Genomic DNA, 16,600 nt, shown 5'->3' with positions numbered 1-16,600 from the left:
CAGTTATCGTATCGGTGATGTTTAAAAATCGTAAATAACAACATTAGGAGACACGCAAGTCAGCTTAAGTGCCAAAAGGTATTCAAACCGAGTTGCGCGGGTAGTAATCATTTGGATCATACTATTCCTGATTAATTGATTCAAGGTAAAGAGAAATCAAGAGCCGTACTTAGGAACGTGGTTCCACAGTTTACTCACAGATTATGTAGATAGTTAAAAGATTGGTTACGCGCAGAAACGCGTTGAATCGATTAATACTGTTATTCTCTAAAAACATTGCGCTGCGGTATGCTGGCGTACGATGTACAATATTAAAGATTTTCAGGCCATTAACGTACCCATGCTGGTATTTTTAGTCTCTTCTTTAATCCGCGCGTATAGCTTATTACTTTTAAATGAAGGTAATAAAATTTCTCACTCACCTTCACCCAATTGCTGAGCGGCGTGTCTATGAAACCGTGTATAATGAACTTAGTCTCACGCTTTGGGTCAAAGTTTGAACGTTTGATGGATTTGTCTTTACTTGCAATCAGGACTTGGCCCTGAGAAAGAGGATTTGAATTAGTTAAATCGCCAAGCGATTGTCGGGCTGGTGATGAAACTTACCTCCGTCGGGTTCGCTTTGGTATAAAGAATGAATCTGGTGTTGATGACTTCCCTGGGAAGTGGGAAAACGTTGAATGGTCTGTGAAGCAGGTGGTACCAGCTCCTGGTGATGTTGAGACAGCCAAGATCCTCGTAACACCGTGTTTCGTTTTCGACTGTAATTCGGAAATCACGCGAAGCGTTACACGCGTGTTAAAACCACCGTGCTCACAAAGCAGATTGATTGTTACTCACAAAGTAGCCAAGGGATGTTGACCTCAATGCGATCACTGCGCGCCCATTGCCACGGGTCCAGGATTCCGGCATGGCAAATTGCGGGAGCCAGAAAGATTGCTAATGCCAAGACCAACGTCGACCCCATTGAATCCTCGTCAACTCGCTTCTGACCAGCAACGATCCTTCGCATACTGCAACCGCAATTTTCACCTTACAGTTCGCGATGTTATCGTACTATATTAGATTACGGTATTAGATCGTAAAGAATGCTCCGGGGTTGTAAACAGACCGGCGATCGCATGGGAATTGAATCATTCTTTGCCGAAGTTGTTATTGAAGTTTTGGGTATTTATTAGCTAACTCGAATGGAGAGGGGATTGCGTTACGTGTCATCGAATGGGGAATTTGGTTGACCTCCGTATAAAGCATCGTCGTGATAGGGCCTCGAAATGTCTTTCGAATATACTTGTATCATATATTTATACGTTCCGATCCGGAGGCTGCGAGTCGTAGATTCGAAGGACTTGTTATAACCAATACGGTTATACTTCACTTTTTACATATAACCGAATCGTGATGTGCCATAATCACTTTCATCGGTCAGTGGCGTCTCGATGCCTTCTCCTCTCGGTAGCTGTTTTTTGCAACGCTAAGTCAAAAATATTTCCAATGCTCCAATGCGTTAAGAATTCGTAAAAGTTTTTGTAAGCAATATCCGCATGAGCTTATCTTAGGGTAATTCCTAATAACTCTGATAAGAAAGGGTTCGGATGGTCGGTACAAGATAATACGCGATAGTTTTAAACTTACACTAATAATAATTACTAACGATTAATAAATATTTCAACTAAATGTCCTTATTATAATGCACGTTAGTTTGAACCGGTGAGCTGCATCAGTATTTTGATATTTTCACAAGATTCACAAAGATGGATCATTATATCGATAGTATAATAAGGTCCTCATTTAAGGTTTATATTTAGAAAATATAAGCGAGCATAGGTTTGAAAAATTTAAAGAACGATTTTGAATACTTGAACAATCCGATCCTTTACAGTACACTTTGCGGGTATAGATAGAATTGCTGTAAAATGTCATGTGTTGGAGAAAATCTTCAGCAATTTTTCTCTGAAACGTATAAATACGCCAAGACGTTGAGGATTTCATCGTAGCCTGATATTGGGTAGCGTATTTTTCACCATGGGGCAACTGCTCCTTTCTATTTTAAAGTCGAGAATGAATTTTTAATATCACCCAATTTCACCTTTTTCTTTTAGGAATCTATGATCGGTATATTGATTCGTTCGACGCTGAGTTGCCGCAGCGCGGTTTCACGATTGTATAACAGGGAGTTCGATACCGTCGACATCGCGTCGCATATCATTATAATATCGCCAGAAAAAGTTGTTTCCTCAAATGACGTCATTGCCCATTTCATAATTTTAGTAGTTTGGTTTTGGCGACCTTTACTCGTTATCTAACAGCATCCCGGCTTCGACAACCGTTTGACGTTTCGCAGGCCATTGACTCTAATCTCCAAGGCACACATTACGAACACTTATGCGTTACGAAATTACCGTCCGTTTACTACTGAGGTCTCAGACTCAGAGATAGACGACCTCACCGACGTCATGCGTTATATATTCGATTTGAAAAGTGGTTTAAAAGGTTTCCAAGTCGTTTGTCTTCAAGGAAATTTAGTCCACATTGCGGTTTGCCTCGAGCACAAGTTTGAATGCCGCTACTCGAGATTTGCACAGTAACGCTTGCCGGTGAAAGGATTTCCGTTTTGGACTGTCTGTATACCTACATCGCTTATAGGATAACGGCAGGTCACGTTGTATCGAATTTTAAACGAGCCGTTCGGGGTGTCGGGGGGTTAAATCGAGAAAGTTCTATATGCCGCACTAATACATCTCCGAAGGAATAAATTCTCTATTTCCCGACCCAATTTCATCGGCTGATTTACCGTCATCACTCTACTGTATAATATTTCTAGGTCAGAATATAGTTTACGTCGTAATTCAGGTCAATGCTGGTGCAATGCGATACACTCTGGATAAGCTATCGAATGTGATAAATTCGGCATCTATGCAAATCCCGGGATCTTAATGAGGCTTAATTTTATCTCTGACTAAAAATTCGTGTAGACGTCGATGTGTCACCGTTGAAAAATTTGACTCAACTCTCTTATAGACTAGGTTTTATTCTCCTCTTTATCTAACGAAATTAACGCGGACGCTAAAATGGAACGAGTGTTGTTTTGTACATTATAATATTTCACCACACGACCAAAGGCAAGTGGGGCCGGTTCCGTATTCTTCGAGTTTTTACACAACAAAGCTTCAATTAACTCATATTCGAGAATTTGTTGACTACGTCGGATAGTCAAGCTAGCAAACATGACAAGACTAAATGTGGGATGTAAATAAGGTGTTCGGAGTAACCGAGATTAACATCCCTTGAAACTACGCAGTCGTGAAGCGTTAAATTTCGGGTACAGTTAAAGTGTGGCTCGATATTTTAATATCGCGGTTAATTCTCGTTGCGATTCGTAATTTTTGGAACTGCACGCGCGGGCTTCGGATCGCGGAACGGCCGAGCAGCTTTTAAGTTGTCCGACAGGAATATCGGGCGAGAGCCAAGTTTGCGTTACGGCCGTTTGTTGTTCCAAGTTATGTCACGAGAAATTCCTTGAACACAATTTCTCGCGGTCATTTCTCGTTCTGGATCTCACTGGCGCCAAACTTGTCCCACCTTCGGGGCAGCTCCCGCAGGTCTATATAATAAATGCCTACACAAGATAAGGCGGAGGCGAAGGCTTCGGTGAAAGCCGCGGCTACTCTCTCTGTCTTTCATTCTGCAGCCAGAGGCAATAGGCAGACGCGTGTTGTTCCTTTCCTCGATTTAAAAACCCGCAGAGCGCGGAGCTTGCGAGATTGTCGTTAAAAAGTTTTTAACAAACCTAGTCGCGAAACGTGATTACAGTAATACTTACTTGCCAGATTTGAGGTACGGCGATTCACTTCGCATATCAATTGCGACCCATTACAGGTATTTTTCGTGCAGTAGAATTGTCCGCTTCTACACGGCCTTCGCGGGTCTTCACCCGGTGCATGACGACCGAGAGAAAAAGAGAGAGGTGCGGAGAAGCCGCGCGGTGTTCGCTATTTCATGGAAGTTCTATCGACTGCGTTATGCAATCGCCGCGGTTTACCAAAAGTATCGAGATTTTTTTTTTTATCTTCTCAAGAATCGGTGACTATCGGTAAAAAAAAAACATAAATTCGGTACAGTTTAAATCTAAACAAGAGAACCACCAGAATCGACATCAATATCTGTCTACAATAATGAAGAAAACATTTTTCGTAATGTCTGTAAACGAAAATTTGAGTCTGAATTAATGAGGTGTGTGCAATTGTGTTGAAAAAAAATAGATTTTATCTTACTTTTGTAACAAAATTCGGCATTCCTGACCTCGATAACTCGGCTTTTCCTCATTGATCTTAGCAGTGACATTTTCGTATCATCGTAGTCGATGCAGGTAACGAGCGATAAAAGGGGTAAACGGACTATCAGAAGCATCGTGGTTTAGCAGGTGACGATAAAAATATTTGAATGCTATACCAATATTAACTGTCCGCTTCCCACGTGGTTGGTAATTCGACGTGACATAATACTTGGTATCTTATGCCGACGTAGATGGTGACACGTATAGTATGGGCGTTGAATTGCATAACGATTCATTGAATCGGTTGACTACGTTCTCGCCGTCGTGATGCTTGTGTTATATATAATATGTCATCGCGAAATACTGACTTATAAAGTTAATCGTCAAGGCTGTCAACGGCAGGCTGTTGCAGCAGCCACGTGCTCTTTTTATCAAGCATCGGCCATTATCCTGTAATTGTTTTTCAAATATTTTGTAACCACGCCGATAATGGCTATACCCGATTGCACGCAAACAGGGCACGTCTAGTGTGCCACATTCACGCCGCTGTTACTTCATTTTCTCGCATTCTGTGCCGATGAGGAGGAAAAAACTAATGAAAAAAAGAAACGTTGCACAGAACCGGACATTAAGCGTAATATCTGAAATTATTCATAACAATGATCATTGAACATGTATGAGGCACGTGTGTATTTCAGATGAATAACGTACGAGGAGCAGTCACTCGAGGAACGAATTTGTAAGATTAACAATCACCGAATGCTACATCACATCACACACAACAATCGTTTCAAGTTTAAAAGTTCTTCCGAACAATATTCCAAATCCTTTAACATTCTATGACGACTTGACACTCTCTGTAGTATGTAATTGTAAAATATATTGTTTTGATCGAGCGACGATTGCGATATCGATTGCAGACGGTGATTGTTCTGTTATTGAAATTGCAAAACTGGCCATGGGGCAGGCGGTGCTGTAATAGAATTAAAAGCTGAAGTACCCGATACCATCATTACCGAGGAGAAATTGATCGGTTTTTAATTATACTTCACTCCGATGACGCCAAATCTGACCTTCAACGATACTTACTCGCGTGCCACAAGTTCTTCAAGCGAGCATGCGGTTATTTCGATACAGCCAACCATAGATACGTTGGACTTACAAAATTGTTTACAGGAAAATTGTCTACCCGTTATGCGTGCATATGAAAAGGCTTTTAATTACTACATCACGTGATATGAAAATCGTGAGAATTGTGCTCCCGCTAATTGATTATATACCTATCAGAAATAAAACTTGGCGATAATCGAGCGTTTCTCTTTTAATTTTCAGTTCCAAAATCATCTCGACACCTCCGCTGAGAGCTCGATGTCTGCACCAAATATAACACGTTAAATTTCCCCGGACCTCAACTATAATTCATTACGTTTTCATAGGTTTGGTAAGCCATTTACCAGGTAACTTCCAAGTAGGTATACATTCGAATCTCTTTGAAAACTTCTGTGCACGATCGATTTTTTAACCACGATTCGATTAAATCATCCGCAAGCACACGTTTCGCATTCGGCAGTTAACTGGCGTTCTTTCACTTTTTGGATTTGCATTTCGATCCGCATTTGCGATCGAGCGATTGCTGACCGACTGTCTCGAAATTCCACTTCCTGGACATGCTGCAGCAAAATCAACACTTGGGTATCACGTCTGTGCCAGTGGGTCTCTGTACATCGGAATCACACACGCCGTCCAACCTATAAATGGCTCAATTATGATAATATCGAACATTAAGGTGAACAGCTATAATACGCGCGAGTTCGTCGTTCATTAATCATTACACACCCATACCTACGCCTGCAACAGCCAACATGTCGGACAGGATAAATGCTCATTATATTACTTTTCACCGCAGTATCGTACAGCGACAGGTCGATTTCTATAACCCGTTCTCTTATGGCTGTGACTAACAGCTGCCAACGCGCACCTTATACCTAGACCTTAACGACCTTGCACTCTATAATTACGTTGTACAATAATCTCGAGCTCGGAAAATCCAATTTCTAATTATTTACAACAGACGTATTCCTATACCACGTAGTTTGTAATCGAGTGCGTTACAACGTGTCTCGTTACTTGCCCGCTCTATTTCAGTCCGCGTTCCTGTCCGCAGGAATTCTCCTCCCCTACAGCCCCAAGAGCGGAAAGTTACCGAGCGGCTACTGCAACGCTGCAGGAAGAAAGATGCTCGCTTCTAACTGACCAGCACTTTTCTCGCACTCTGTTCGCTGGGTCGGCTTCGCTTTCATATCGCTATTTATGCACGCGTGGAGCCGTCGCACGCGCGTGCAAAATGCGCAAGCTGATAATGAGGATGAAACGATCGTACGCGATAAAGTTTCTACTTTAGCTACAAAGTAAGCACAATTATTCATGATGCGTGTTCATTGCACATGTATATATTATATATCCTGCAGATAAATACTGAAACGCAACCGTATGTATAATCAAATGTACTTGTGCAGACAAAAACATGCGCAAAGCGGAAAGCAAAGAACCGTAGGCGCGTGTAAATAGCATGCATTACGCCTGATTATACGTGAGATGATTTAAGGTTGCGGCGAATTACGGTGAAACACCAGGAAGTCACGTTTATAGAGAGTTTAGTGCATTAATCGTTCGATTCGTGCCAGCATTTAACGGTTAATGGAAAACATCCAGTCACTTTTCATGGGTGAAGGATCGCTGCACGAGGGTGAGTTGTTCGTTTATAAAACAATGACAAAATACCGCGACAACAAGTTCGCCTTGATGCACATCAAGGAGACAGAGCTTGTAGAGATTATATGCAACCTATGATATACGCGTATCTGATTCGAAAGGTCAACGGAAGTTACAAATTCCGTCATACGCTGCTCTGAAGAATAAAGGAACCTAGTCACTGTGCGGTGGAAAAAATTGATTTCCGGTCGATCTTTTGTCCGATCGTTGAATGGAACACTTGACGTCGATGACAAATGAATCGCCGCAGAGATAAGAAGCTGTAATTTGTACCGCAGTTGTATTATAATTTGCAGAACGTTGAATCGTTCGATGAGGTGCGAATATTGGTACGTTTAATCTAAGTAAGTTGGTCAGGCACATTCCACGAATAATTATCACCATTCCATATTCATGACCCGTAACTTCAGTCACGCACTGTATACGGTACACTTACCTTCGCGCCTTGTACATAATGTATGTATAAGTGTACATGCAGGTATATACGTACAGTTTTCACAAATGAATGAACTTTGAGATTGATCCAACGATATCTACTACGAAGGATTTCTCACATCTATACTCAATAAGAAAAGAACAGAATACGCACGAAATTGGCACGAGTCACGACTTGTGTTTCTTTAACCAGCAAACACTATTCAAACTTTTTTTATGAATTTAAATCCTTTCCTTTCCAAGAGTCTCACGCGTTCTCCGATTCGACATTCACTCCAGCAAATTCCTGTCTCGATATTGGGGAAACTTTATAACTGTAAACAATTAGTGTAATATATGTGAGAGTTTGATCGCTGACCCACTGAACGATCGTTGTCTCTATATATTGTTCCATGTAATGTCAATTCTGCGTTTTGCGAAATGTTCGAATTGTGTTCGAGTCGTTTCTGGAAAACTGACTCACAAGGTCGACACACGATTCGGATTTAAACGTTCGCTGATTTTTCCTTGTTTTCCGATCTGTTTTTCTGTACTCTTAAAAACGTTGACATTGCATTACTTATTGATAGAAAGTACGACGTTAAATGTACTAGAAGATATGAAGTTTTCGTTGGCATACCTACGTATGGATATTCTTACTGTCAAAACAATTATCATCTGTATATGTAAATAAGAACTGTCAAATGCCGAAAAATATTTTCGAAACCTTCGAGCGAGCGGATAGTGAGGTAGAAGAAACAAGGACAGCTAGTTTCAAGATATTCGCTATAATTTGAATAATTTAAACATTTCATTGATCACCAAGTTTCGCCAAATTTTCAAGAACAACCGTAAGTGGGTATGTTCTGAAATTCTTTGATATTTCTTCAGGCTTTTCAGACACAATTGTCCACCTTGTGACCGTTCTGACTTCCGGTGAAATTAAGTTTCGTAAACGAGCGCCGTGTGTATATTCGTAAGTTTTGCAGAGATGTTTTTCAATAGCGTCATATCTTCGGGCAAGGATTTAAAAAACCAATTTCGTTTCACGGACACCTCGGATCGTTTGTTTGTTCCATCGTGCGCAGGCGCCACATATGTTTTAATCGAAAGTGGTCGGAATTCGGGCGAGAAGCAAGAGAGGGGAAGGCGGACTGACCCGCAGGCATTTCACCAGGTAACCAAGTCGCTGTTAAATAATTATTATTTGAAAAGGGAGAGTGAGAAGGTGTACCTTTGTGACGGGGCCCAGCCGTGGCTGAGAGTTAAGAACTGTCCCAGATTTCGCGTCCTTCCCGCCGGCAATGCTGTTTCGCTTCCTGTACTGCCGGTATATCACTGACTACACACACTACACACCACAAACCGTAAAACGCAATCGAACTTCCTCGACGAGTTCGTTACTCGGATTGAAATTATTTGCAGGATAAATACCGAATACGTCGCGAAACTTTATGCCTATAGAATTGATCAAATATTATAAGCTCGATTGATTTAGTTTGTGTAAATTGGTCAGAATCACACTCGTATAGCCATCGTATACGATAAGTTGCAGTACAGTTAATGCACGCGGTGAAACTTCCGGTAAATATTTAATCCCAGAAGCATGTTTTGTTATGCACGCGTATTTTGCCACTAAACTCAGAATGTACTCTTTTCTTTTCCTCTTTCAAAAAATAATAATTCACGAATTATTACCGACGGAAAGGAGGAGCTTATATCACTCGGTTGGTTGTAATTAGCTTAAATTGCGGTGTAATTTATTGCGAAGTTTTCTCGTAAAATGATGCACGATCTGCACGAATCGATATGCGGAGTTTGTAAAGCGCGGATAGTTCGCCAAGTCTCGGGGTATAATATCGTACCCTACACGCGGTCGATTCGCTTAACGAGTCGTAGTTGCAGTTACTCGTTCGGGATTAAGGAGGAAATAAATTTCGAATGGAAGTACCTCTGGAGAAAGGTTCAAGTGGATGGATCAACGCACTTCCTGCATGCTCGTCCGTCTATAATTCAGGCAGTCGCTACGTTGTCGGGTATAATTAGGTAGGAAGCGTGACCCAAGTACGAAGTGTGCCTTCGCCGTTATTACATTTACGAAGAAATCCTACTATGATTGTTCGTATCAAGCATAGAAATGTGTGTGCATGCAAGATCCAAGCCTCGAGTATTTATCAAATTATTATATTCACAGACTACGAAGATGGTGTTGAAAAAATAAAAAATGCAAATAGAAACTACCGGAATCATAATCAAAAGCTTGGATATCGATGCGTCGTTTCGAATTGCTTCAAAATGGTCGGATACGTGATGGATTCGTTTCGTTTCACTCTGTGATTACTAATTTTATTCAAAAGACTAATTTCTAGAAATTTACTGAAACAATTTTTTTTCTTTCATGTACCTAGTTAAAGCTTTTGTTTACAATTCCAGTATTTCATATTTTTATATTTTCAAAGAACTCTTTGGAACTTCGTGATATAATAATATGAGAAATACCCGATGTACGACAATCTCGCGATGAAATTAATGAAACGTACCGATTTTTAACCTAATCTCCGAGCTGATTTGGAATCTGCACGAGTGTAACGAACATATTATGCTCTCATACAATTTCTACAATGCTTCTTGTACCTCAGGTTCATCACTTTGACGAAGGAGAAGAGAAAATGATTCTCCTCACCCGCGAGAATCCGCGAAGTCATCTCGATTATCCTGCATAGCATGCGTTCGTAGATTTTGGATTTCCTTTTCTTTTTCAGTCATTTTATTACCTCTTTTTCTGTGCTCATACTCATTTTTGTGCGTATTTATTTTCTTTTCTCTTTCTCTCTCTCTCTCTCTCTCTCTCTCTCTCTTTCTCTCTCTCGCACTCTTTCTTCGTTGCGTAAGAACGATCGAGCACCTTTCTCCCCTGTTTTCTTCCTCCAAGGTATATAGGTATAGAGTAGTTCATTCGTTGTGCAACGCACGAACGTAAATTTGCCTTCGCGAACAGAGGTATATAAACCTCATGCAATATTATACACCAGGGTATGAACAAAGCTCTCCTTTTTTAATTCATTTCTATTTTTTACACTTTTTTCTCACGTACGAACCATTAACGATTGCCGGATTATTACTAATTATTTTACGTTCGCTGCACGCTCTTCGAAAGAGAAAGAAGAAAATATAGAGATACAAAAAAATTGCAGCAAAAAACGTAGACAGTTGATTTAACGCATTCCATCATTCGCAGTTACGTCAATGCCTATAACAAGCTCCGATCTCATAATTAAAGCATTTTAACATTCATCGCATCAACGACGCCTCGATTACTTCCTCGTTAAGACATATATATTTACGAATAAACCCGCACTAATCTTTTTTTCGTGCTGAGGATTCACCTCTCTCAAATTTCACCACGAATGCGTGAAAACGTAATTCGGGTCCCTAATTACGTTACGCGATGATGATCGGATCAACAAACGATTACGTAATCGCGCAAAGCCACTGCAGTTGTATTACGCAGCACAAGTCGAATCCTCACTTTCTGCGGTAAACTGACCGCGGTCAACTTTTTCTTTTCTTTTTTTTTTTTCTTGTAGCTATCTGCAATAAAATTACCGCAATATTTCGTAACAACTGGATATGCCAGTTCGAGATTCGATCCCTCCCGTGACATCTTCTTACACAGTAAATTCTGGTTCGATTCGAAATCGTACTCTTTCGTTCGTTCATCCAGTTTCGATGATTTCCGTATTGTACATGTTGCGGACTAACAATTTTAAGAATTAATCTCACGCGCGGACAGCTCTTGCATTATGCATTGTGTAAGTCAATGGCGCGGGAACGCGCTAGACTTTTGAAAATCCGTACACGTATTTCTCTACGAGGTATATATTTCGCGTTTTTGTTCGTTGTCATCGTTATTCTCGGATTTCAAATTGCGGGTTTCGTCTATTCGCATTTACTCATCGTTCGATAATTCTTATGCTAGAACAGAGAACTGAAAAACGTCTTACCATCAAATTTTTGCATGCAAAAATGCGGATTTAAGCACAAACCGAGTCACGTGACGTGTCTCAGACGTATTTCAGACTACCTTTCCATTTTTCCAAAGAACATGCAAATTCGATTCTCTTCGTCATAATATACTACTCAACATGAATTCTTTTCAAAACGTTTGCTCGTTAAAATCGTAATTCGATGAATGTAAAGGCACTTCAACTTTTAGCATGCACATAATTATTGCTGTAATGTGATTCAATATTTTTCAATTTCGAACGTATAGCTCCAAGGAGTGTGCGGAGCTCACTTGTTGATTCAACTTTAAATCGTTAATTTTTATCGCTTTCATCTACGCCAGACTAAATTTACCGCCAAATCGATAAGCACGGTGATAACAGAACGAATCTTCCGCACTTCTGCACCTCACTTCAACGACACTTGTTGCTTGAAAAAAAAAAAAAAACAACTGCGAACACTTTATAACAACTTTGCTACCAATCCAGGTATTCGTTCGTTGAAAATGGAGGATAAAATTTGCATAAGACAATTTATAAATTTACTTATCCAATTACCGCTCGAACATATACCTGCAAAGGCGATGGAAAAATATTCAATTAGAATTCTGCATATAGTCAGAAAAATAAATCAAGTACGGTATATTCGGATATTTTCAAATTGACATTCGCTAGCTGGTATGCAATGTCGATTATATCTTCTTGAATATATAACTGTAAATCACAAAGCAATAAATCAATTAACAAAAAGCATTCCTCGTCCAACTTTTCACATTTATAATAATAATAATAATAATAATAATAATAATAATAATAATAATAATAATAATAATAATAATATATTTCCAATTTCACATGGCAAATTGCTTCGAGTGACCATGCACGGCGAAAGTTATAATCCATCTGTCCATGTAATAAAATGCGTACAATATAATTTATCATCGAACTTGATTGGACCAATGGGCAGTGACTTCCTTTCTGTTTCCTCGGTATGAGTTTGCCGGCGGGTGAGTTTCTATCATAATCACGGTCATTTGCGAATCGTACCGTACACACTCTATTCAGCTCTGCAACTCAACGGATGCTACAGCTTCCGGTTGCATTTTTATTACGCGCTGACTTTGTGCGCCTTGTATAATTTCATTTTCAATTGTTTACATTGTTTGACGTGACAGGTAAAAACGCTGTAAACGCCGAACTTTCACGGCAAACATTTTTAATTACGTTCCTCTGTTTATGTAATACAATAATTATCTTTCTACGATTACACCTACAGCGATGACGAAATTTCCTGAAACTTTATCAGCAGCATGCGTATCTCATCGAACAAGATCGAGGGATTTTTCCCGATGAGGATTGAAACTGTGGTAAGGCAGGGTAAATTGCCAGTAATCTAGAGCAACGAAATGAGCCGATGATCGATAAAGTCAGTCAGAAAACTACTAGAAAAAGGTTTGTGTCTTGGCTAAGTGTCGGTAACTGTGTAACTGTGTATGTGTTGGTAACTACGGGTCGCGTTCGGTGGCCAAGTTATAGATAGCGGCTAATTCACAGCACCGGTTGTTGAAGGACGTCGTCGGAGCGTCTGTTATCGGGGCCTTTAGCTTTCCATCGGCCTTTACACTGACCCACATACAAAGCAATAACTGACGCCGTGGCTAGCCGGGTATCACCACGTGGTCGTAAGGTAGGTTATAAGCGCAGGCAGGATTATATTAATTTACATGCTAAATTTATCCACGTGATTATTCCTTATACGCAGCTTCTCGGAAGATTTTATTCTATTGTACATAATTTTGTAAATTTATGCAATTACTGTAAAATATAGAAAGGCGAATCGCGTTACTAAATTAGTTTTTACATCTCATCTGGACAGATCAATTAGAAGGCATAACAATACACGTTGTTCGATTGAAAAAATTGTTACACGGTAATTAAAGTTCAGTACGTATAATCTGACGTCAGAAATCATGCGGATACCGGCCGTTTCCTTGATCTCAAAATATCGAGGAGACAAAAAAAATAAACGGAATTCGTGTCTTACCTAATCGTCAAAAGTTGATTCATCCTGATTAGCACGAATGAATCTACGACAAGAGCAATAATCGTAATAATTATTTTAAATTGGATTTAAATTAGATGCGAGTGGGATTTTTTTGTGATTATAAATTTATTTCCATAGTATTGAACAATTTTTTTTCTACGAACATACGACCACGTTATTAGCACTTACGCCTGACACAGTTTAATGCATCTCTGAAGACATCCGTTGTGATCACCTTATACGCTGCCTCCAGAACGAGCAATGGCGCGTACCTGTATTTAAATATGTTTATTAGCGACGCTGTGCTAGCCCCGTTCGTATTTGTGGTCGCGGTTTAACGTTCTCGCCATATAACGTATAATAACTGAAAAAATAATACTCTCGATTGCGTATGTTCGATAATAATTGAAAATTTTCATTCAGAGACATAAACGTTCGCCTACACGCGTGCTGTGAATGTCTGCGAAATCAAACGCGCATCTCATTGTCAGGATTTGATTCGATTAATTCTTTTTCCACGTCATTTATATTGAAGTTACAAATATCGTGAACAAGTGACTGCATAATTACGGAATAACAGCGATAGAAAAATTGATCGAATTGCACAAGCGTAAACGCCAGGATAAGGTGTAAGCGATATCATTAGCGATTCAAGAATATTTATGAATCTTTAATTAATCTGTGGAAAATAACGGTTGCACGTCATAATATTTGTCAATGCCGATCGTAGCCGTAAGCAATTCTCGACGAATCGTCTCTCCGTATTTCGTCGGAAAATTTAAATCATCTGCTGGCGAATGGCTGCCATGCGTCTTCTTCGCTGCGTAAGTGCCTGTCCGACCCGACGACTCTATTATGCGATGATACGATCTCGGAAACAGCACGTTTCAGATTTTCCACCGTAATCGCGATGCCGACGGCCCGGCTCGATTCCCGTCAGTAATTCCGGAATGCGACACAGGCAAACTACTCGTTATTCGTCATCCAAAAGAAACACCACCTCCGGGCTTTTGGATACGCTTTGCTAACGTGTGAATAATTGCTTGGAGAGCCGGACGCGGAAGCGCAAGTTTGTACATAAATATACATATAATCCATCCATCGCTATCACGCCATGTATTAAACACGCGGGTATAATTCTTTTAGTAACAACACTGCTGCAAGTCGGCATAACAATGCATTCTCGAAAAATTAAATACGACGTTTTCTGCTAATTTTCACAAAAAAATTTCAACGTTTTGTCGCCTCACATCGTAATCATCTTCTCGCTGTGATCACGCGACTGCGGTAAACTTGCAAAGATGACAAAATTAACCGCGCTGCCTGTAGACGATTTTTAACCAGCACTGAGCTGTAAATCACAAGTACTAATCACCATCTTTTCTTCGTTTTAATTTGTTTCTATTACTTATTAGTCAAGTCTTGAATAATTAGAAGGTCAGGCAAATTGTTATATGTGTATTTATACCGATAACGTGTTAACTATCGTATTTTCTCCTCCTTTTTTTTTACTTTATTACTATCATCGTATTTATCATACGTATATTTGAAATTTATTTTCCCCACATAAGATAAGTTTGTGAATTATAACTATGTGCAAATGAGAAAGCAAAACGCGAGCTGACATTCCCATGTTATACACAGCTATAATTTACATGTTTCAGAACGATCGGCAAACCGGCTCACGATCGTGCGTCTTATTTCATTACAGCCGTAGCGTTAGCAAAAACTTTAACGCGCATACCTTGCAGCTGTAATTTTCACCGCATCCTAATATTCGTCTCCTCCATCGGCCGTCGAGAGTTCGTGTTTGCTCAAAAGACACGTACGCGTATATTATAAAGAAAGGCTTGCGGGATGATAGAAATGCCTGGAGGTTCATCGACGGCCGACCGGAGGGGAATTACGTAAGGTCTAAATAACATGTGGTGATATAAACAAGGAATGCTTCCACCGGATTACCGCTATAAGCACCGACAAATTAATTACTTCTTTATACAATGAAACGCAATTACCTGATTACCGCAAGTTTGTAGTTAATTATGTCTATACGACTTTCAGGCATGTGTGAAACAAGTTTCTGCCCCGTACGCCGAGCCTCGATTACGCGAACGTCGCAGATTTCCTACTTTGCTACTCGCTGCAGGCTTCCCTATCATTTCTCCAACACTTAAAACAGTCAGATCGATCGATCTATACGCAAGTATTATGTACATGCATAGGTGTATACACGCCGAATATATATATATATATATATATATATACATATATATGTGTGTGTGTGTGTGTGTATATACAGGTAACCTATAGCCTTGCTCGCGGAGAAAGTCTAGCAGTTCGTATAGGCACCTGTAATCCTGCATGCTTTGACTCTGCCTATATGGACTCAAAAATTGTACGCATGCTTTACAGGTACTTGTTACATGTGCCTGGGTTTATATCAATCTTTCACCGATCGAAATCATACAGAAATCGGACTTGCACGAGAAACATTTTAAACGATGCTCGACATAATTCGATAGCATCTCTGATCGTTGAGATTCGGAAGCTTTGACGCGCAAAGTTCGCAACATAACAATTGGAGCAAGACTTGAGGATTATGGGATTTTACGATTACAGGTTCGTCTGATAAACACGCGCGTTTGTAGTCACGTGACAACAGTAAATTATAAATATAAGAAATCAAATAAAACGGGGGTTGTAAATTATTTCCACATACATAAGTGGGTAAAAAATATTCTGCGACAAATAATAACCGATTACCGGTGCGGGATTAACGTCGGAGAATGAGTGGAATTGAAAGGCACGTGCCGAGCACGAACCCCGGTTAGGTTTTTTTCGCCGATGTATGGAGTGTGCAGGTAGAGGTACGTGTAATAATCCGACTCACTTTTAGCCGCAGTCAAGACTTCATCCCTCGGCCACAACGATGCCGACATACGTCAGGGGCCTTTGACAAGCCGGGTCGCGACGATCGGATCAATAACTGTGTCACCTGCACTGTATAATTATGCTAGAAGCACGCCGTGTTCATAGCTTGTACAAGTTCCGTTTGTGACCGACCGTAGTGAGGCCAAGCAGCGAACTGCTTTC

The 16,600-nt window shown here is 40.2% G+C and overlaps 1 protein-coding gene across 3 annotated transcripts in view; it reads right to left on the bottom strand.

The window, feature by feature from the left end:
• The window catches only part of LOC107220344 (pancreatic triacylglycerol lipase), a 19,885-nt gene extending 3,285 nt beyond the window's left edge, over positions 1–16,600 (bottom strand). The window contains exons 1-4 of one of the 3 annotated variants that reach the window (XM_046737475.1): positions 16,398–16,600; positions 841–1,013; positions 607–761; positions 423–542 (exon numbers count right to left, since the gene is read on the bottom strand). In XM_046737475.1, coding sequence (XP_046593431.1) covers positions 423–542; positions 607–761; positions 841–1,012 — 447 coding nt within the window. In that variant the 5' untranslated portion in view covers position 1,013; positions 16,398–16,600. Of the gene's footprint in view, positions 1–422; positions 543–606; positions 762–840; positions 1,014–4,271; positions 4,290–16,397 lie in introns of those variants that run through there. The other 2 variants (XM_015658907.2, XM_046737476.1) reach the window with 2 other exon arrangements.

This window comes from Neodiprion lecontei, chromosome 4, assembly GCF_021901455.1.
Source record: "Neodiprion lecontei isolate iyNeoLeco1 chromosome 4, iyNeoLeco1.1, whole genome shotgun sequence".
Lineage (NCBI taxonomy): Eukaryota > Metazoa > Arthropoda > Insecta > Hymenoptera > Diprionidae > Neodiprion > Neodiprion lecontei.
The sequence above is the reverse complement of the archived record's forward strand: the minus strand, read 5'-3'. Positions and strand labels throughout refer to the sequence as shown.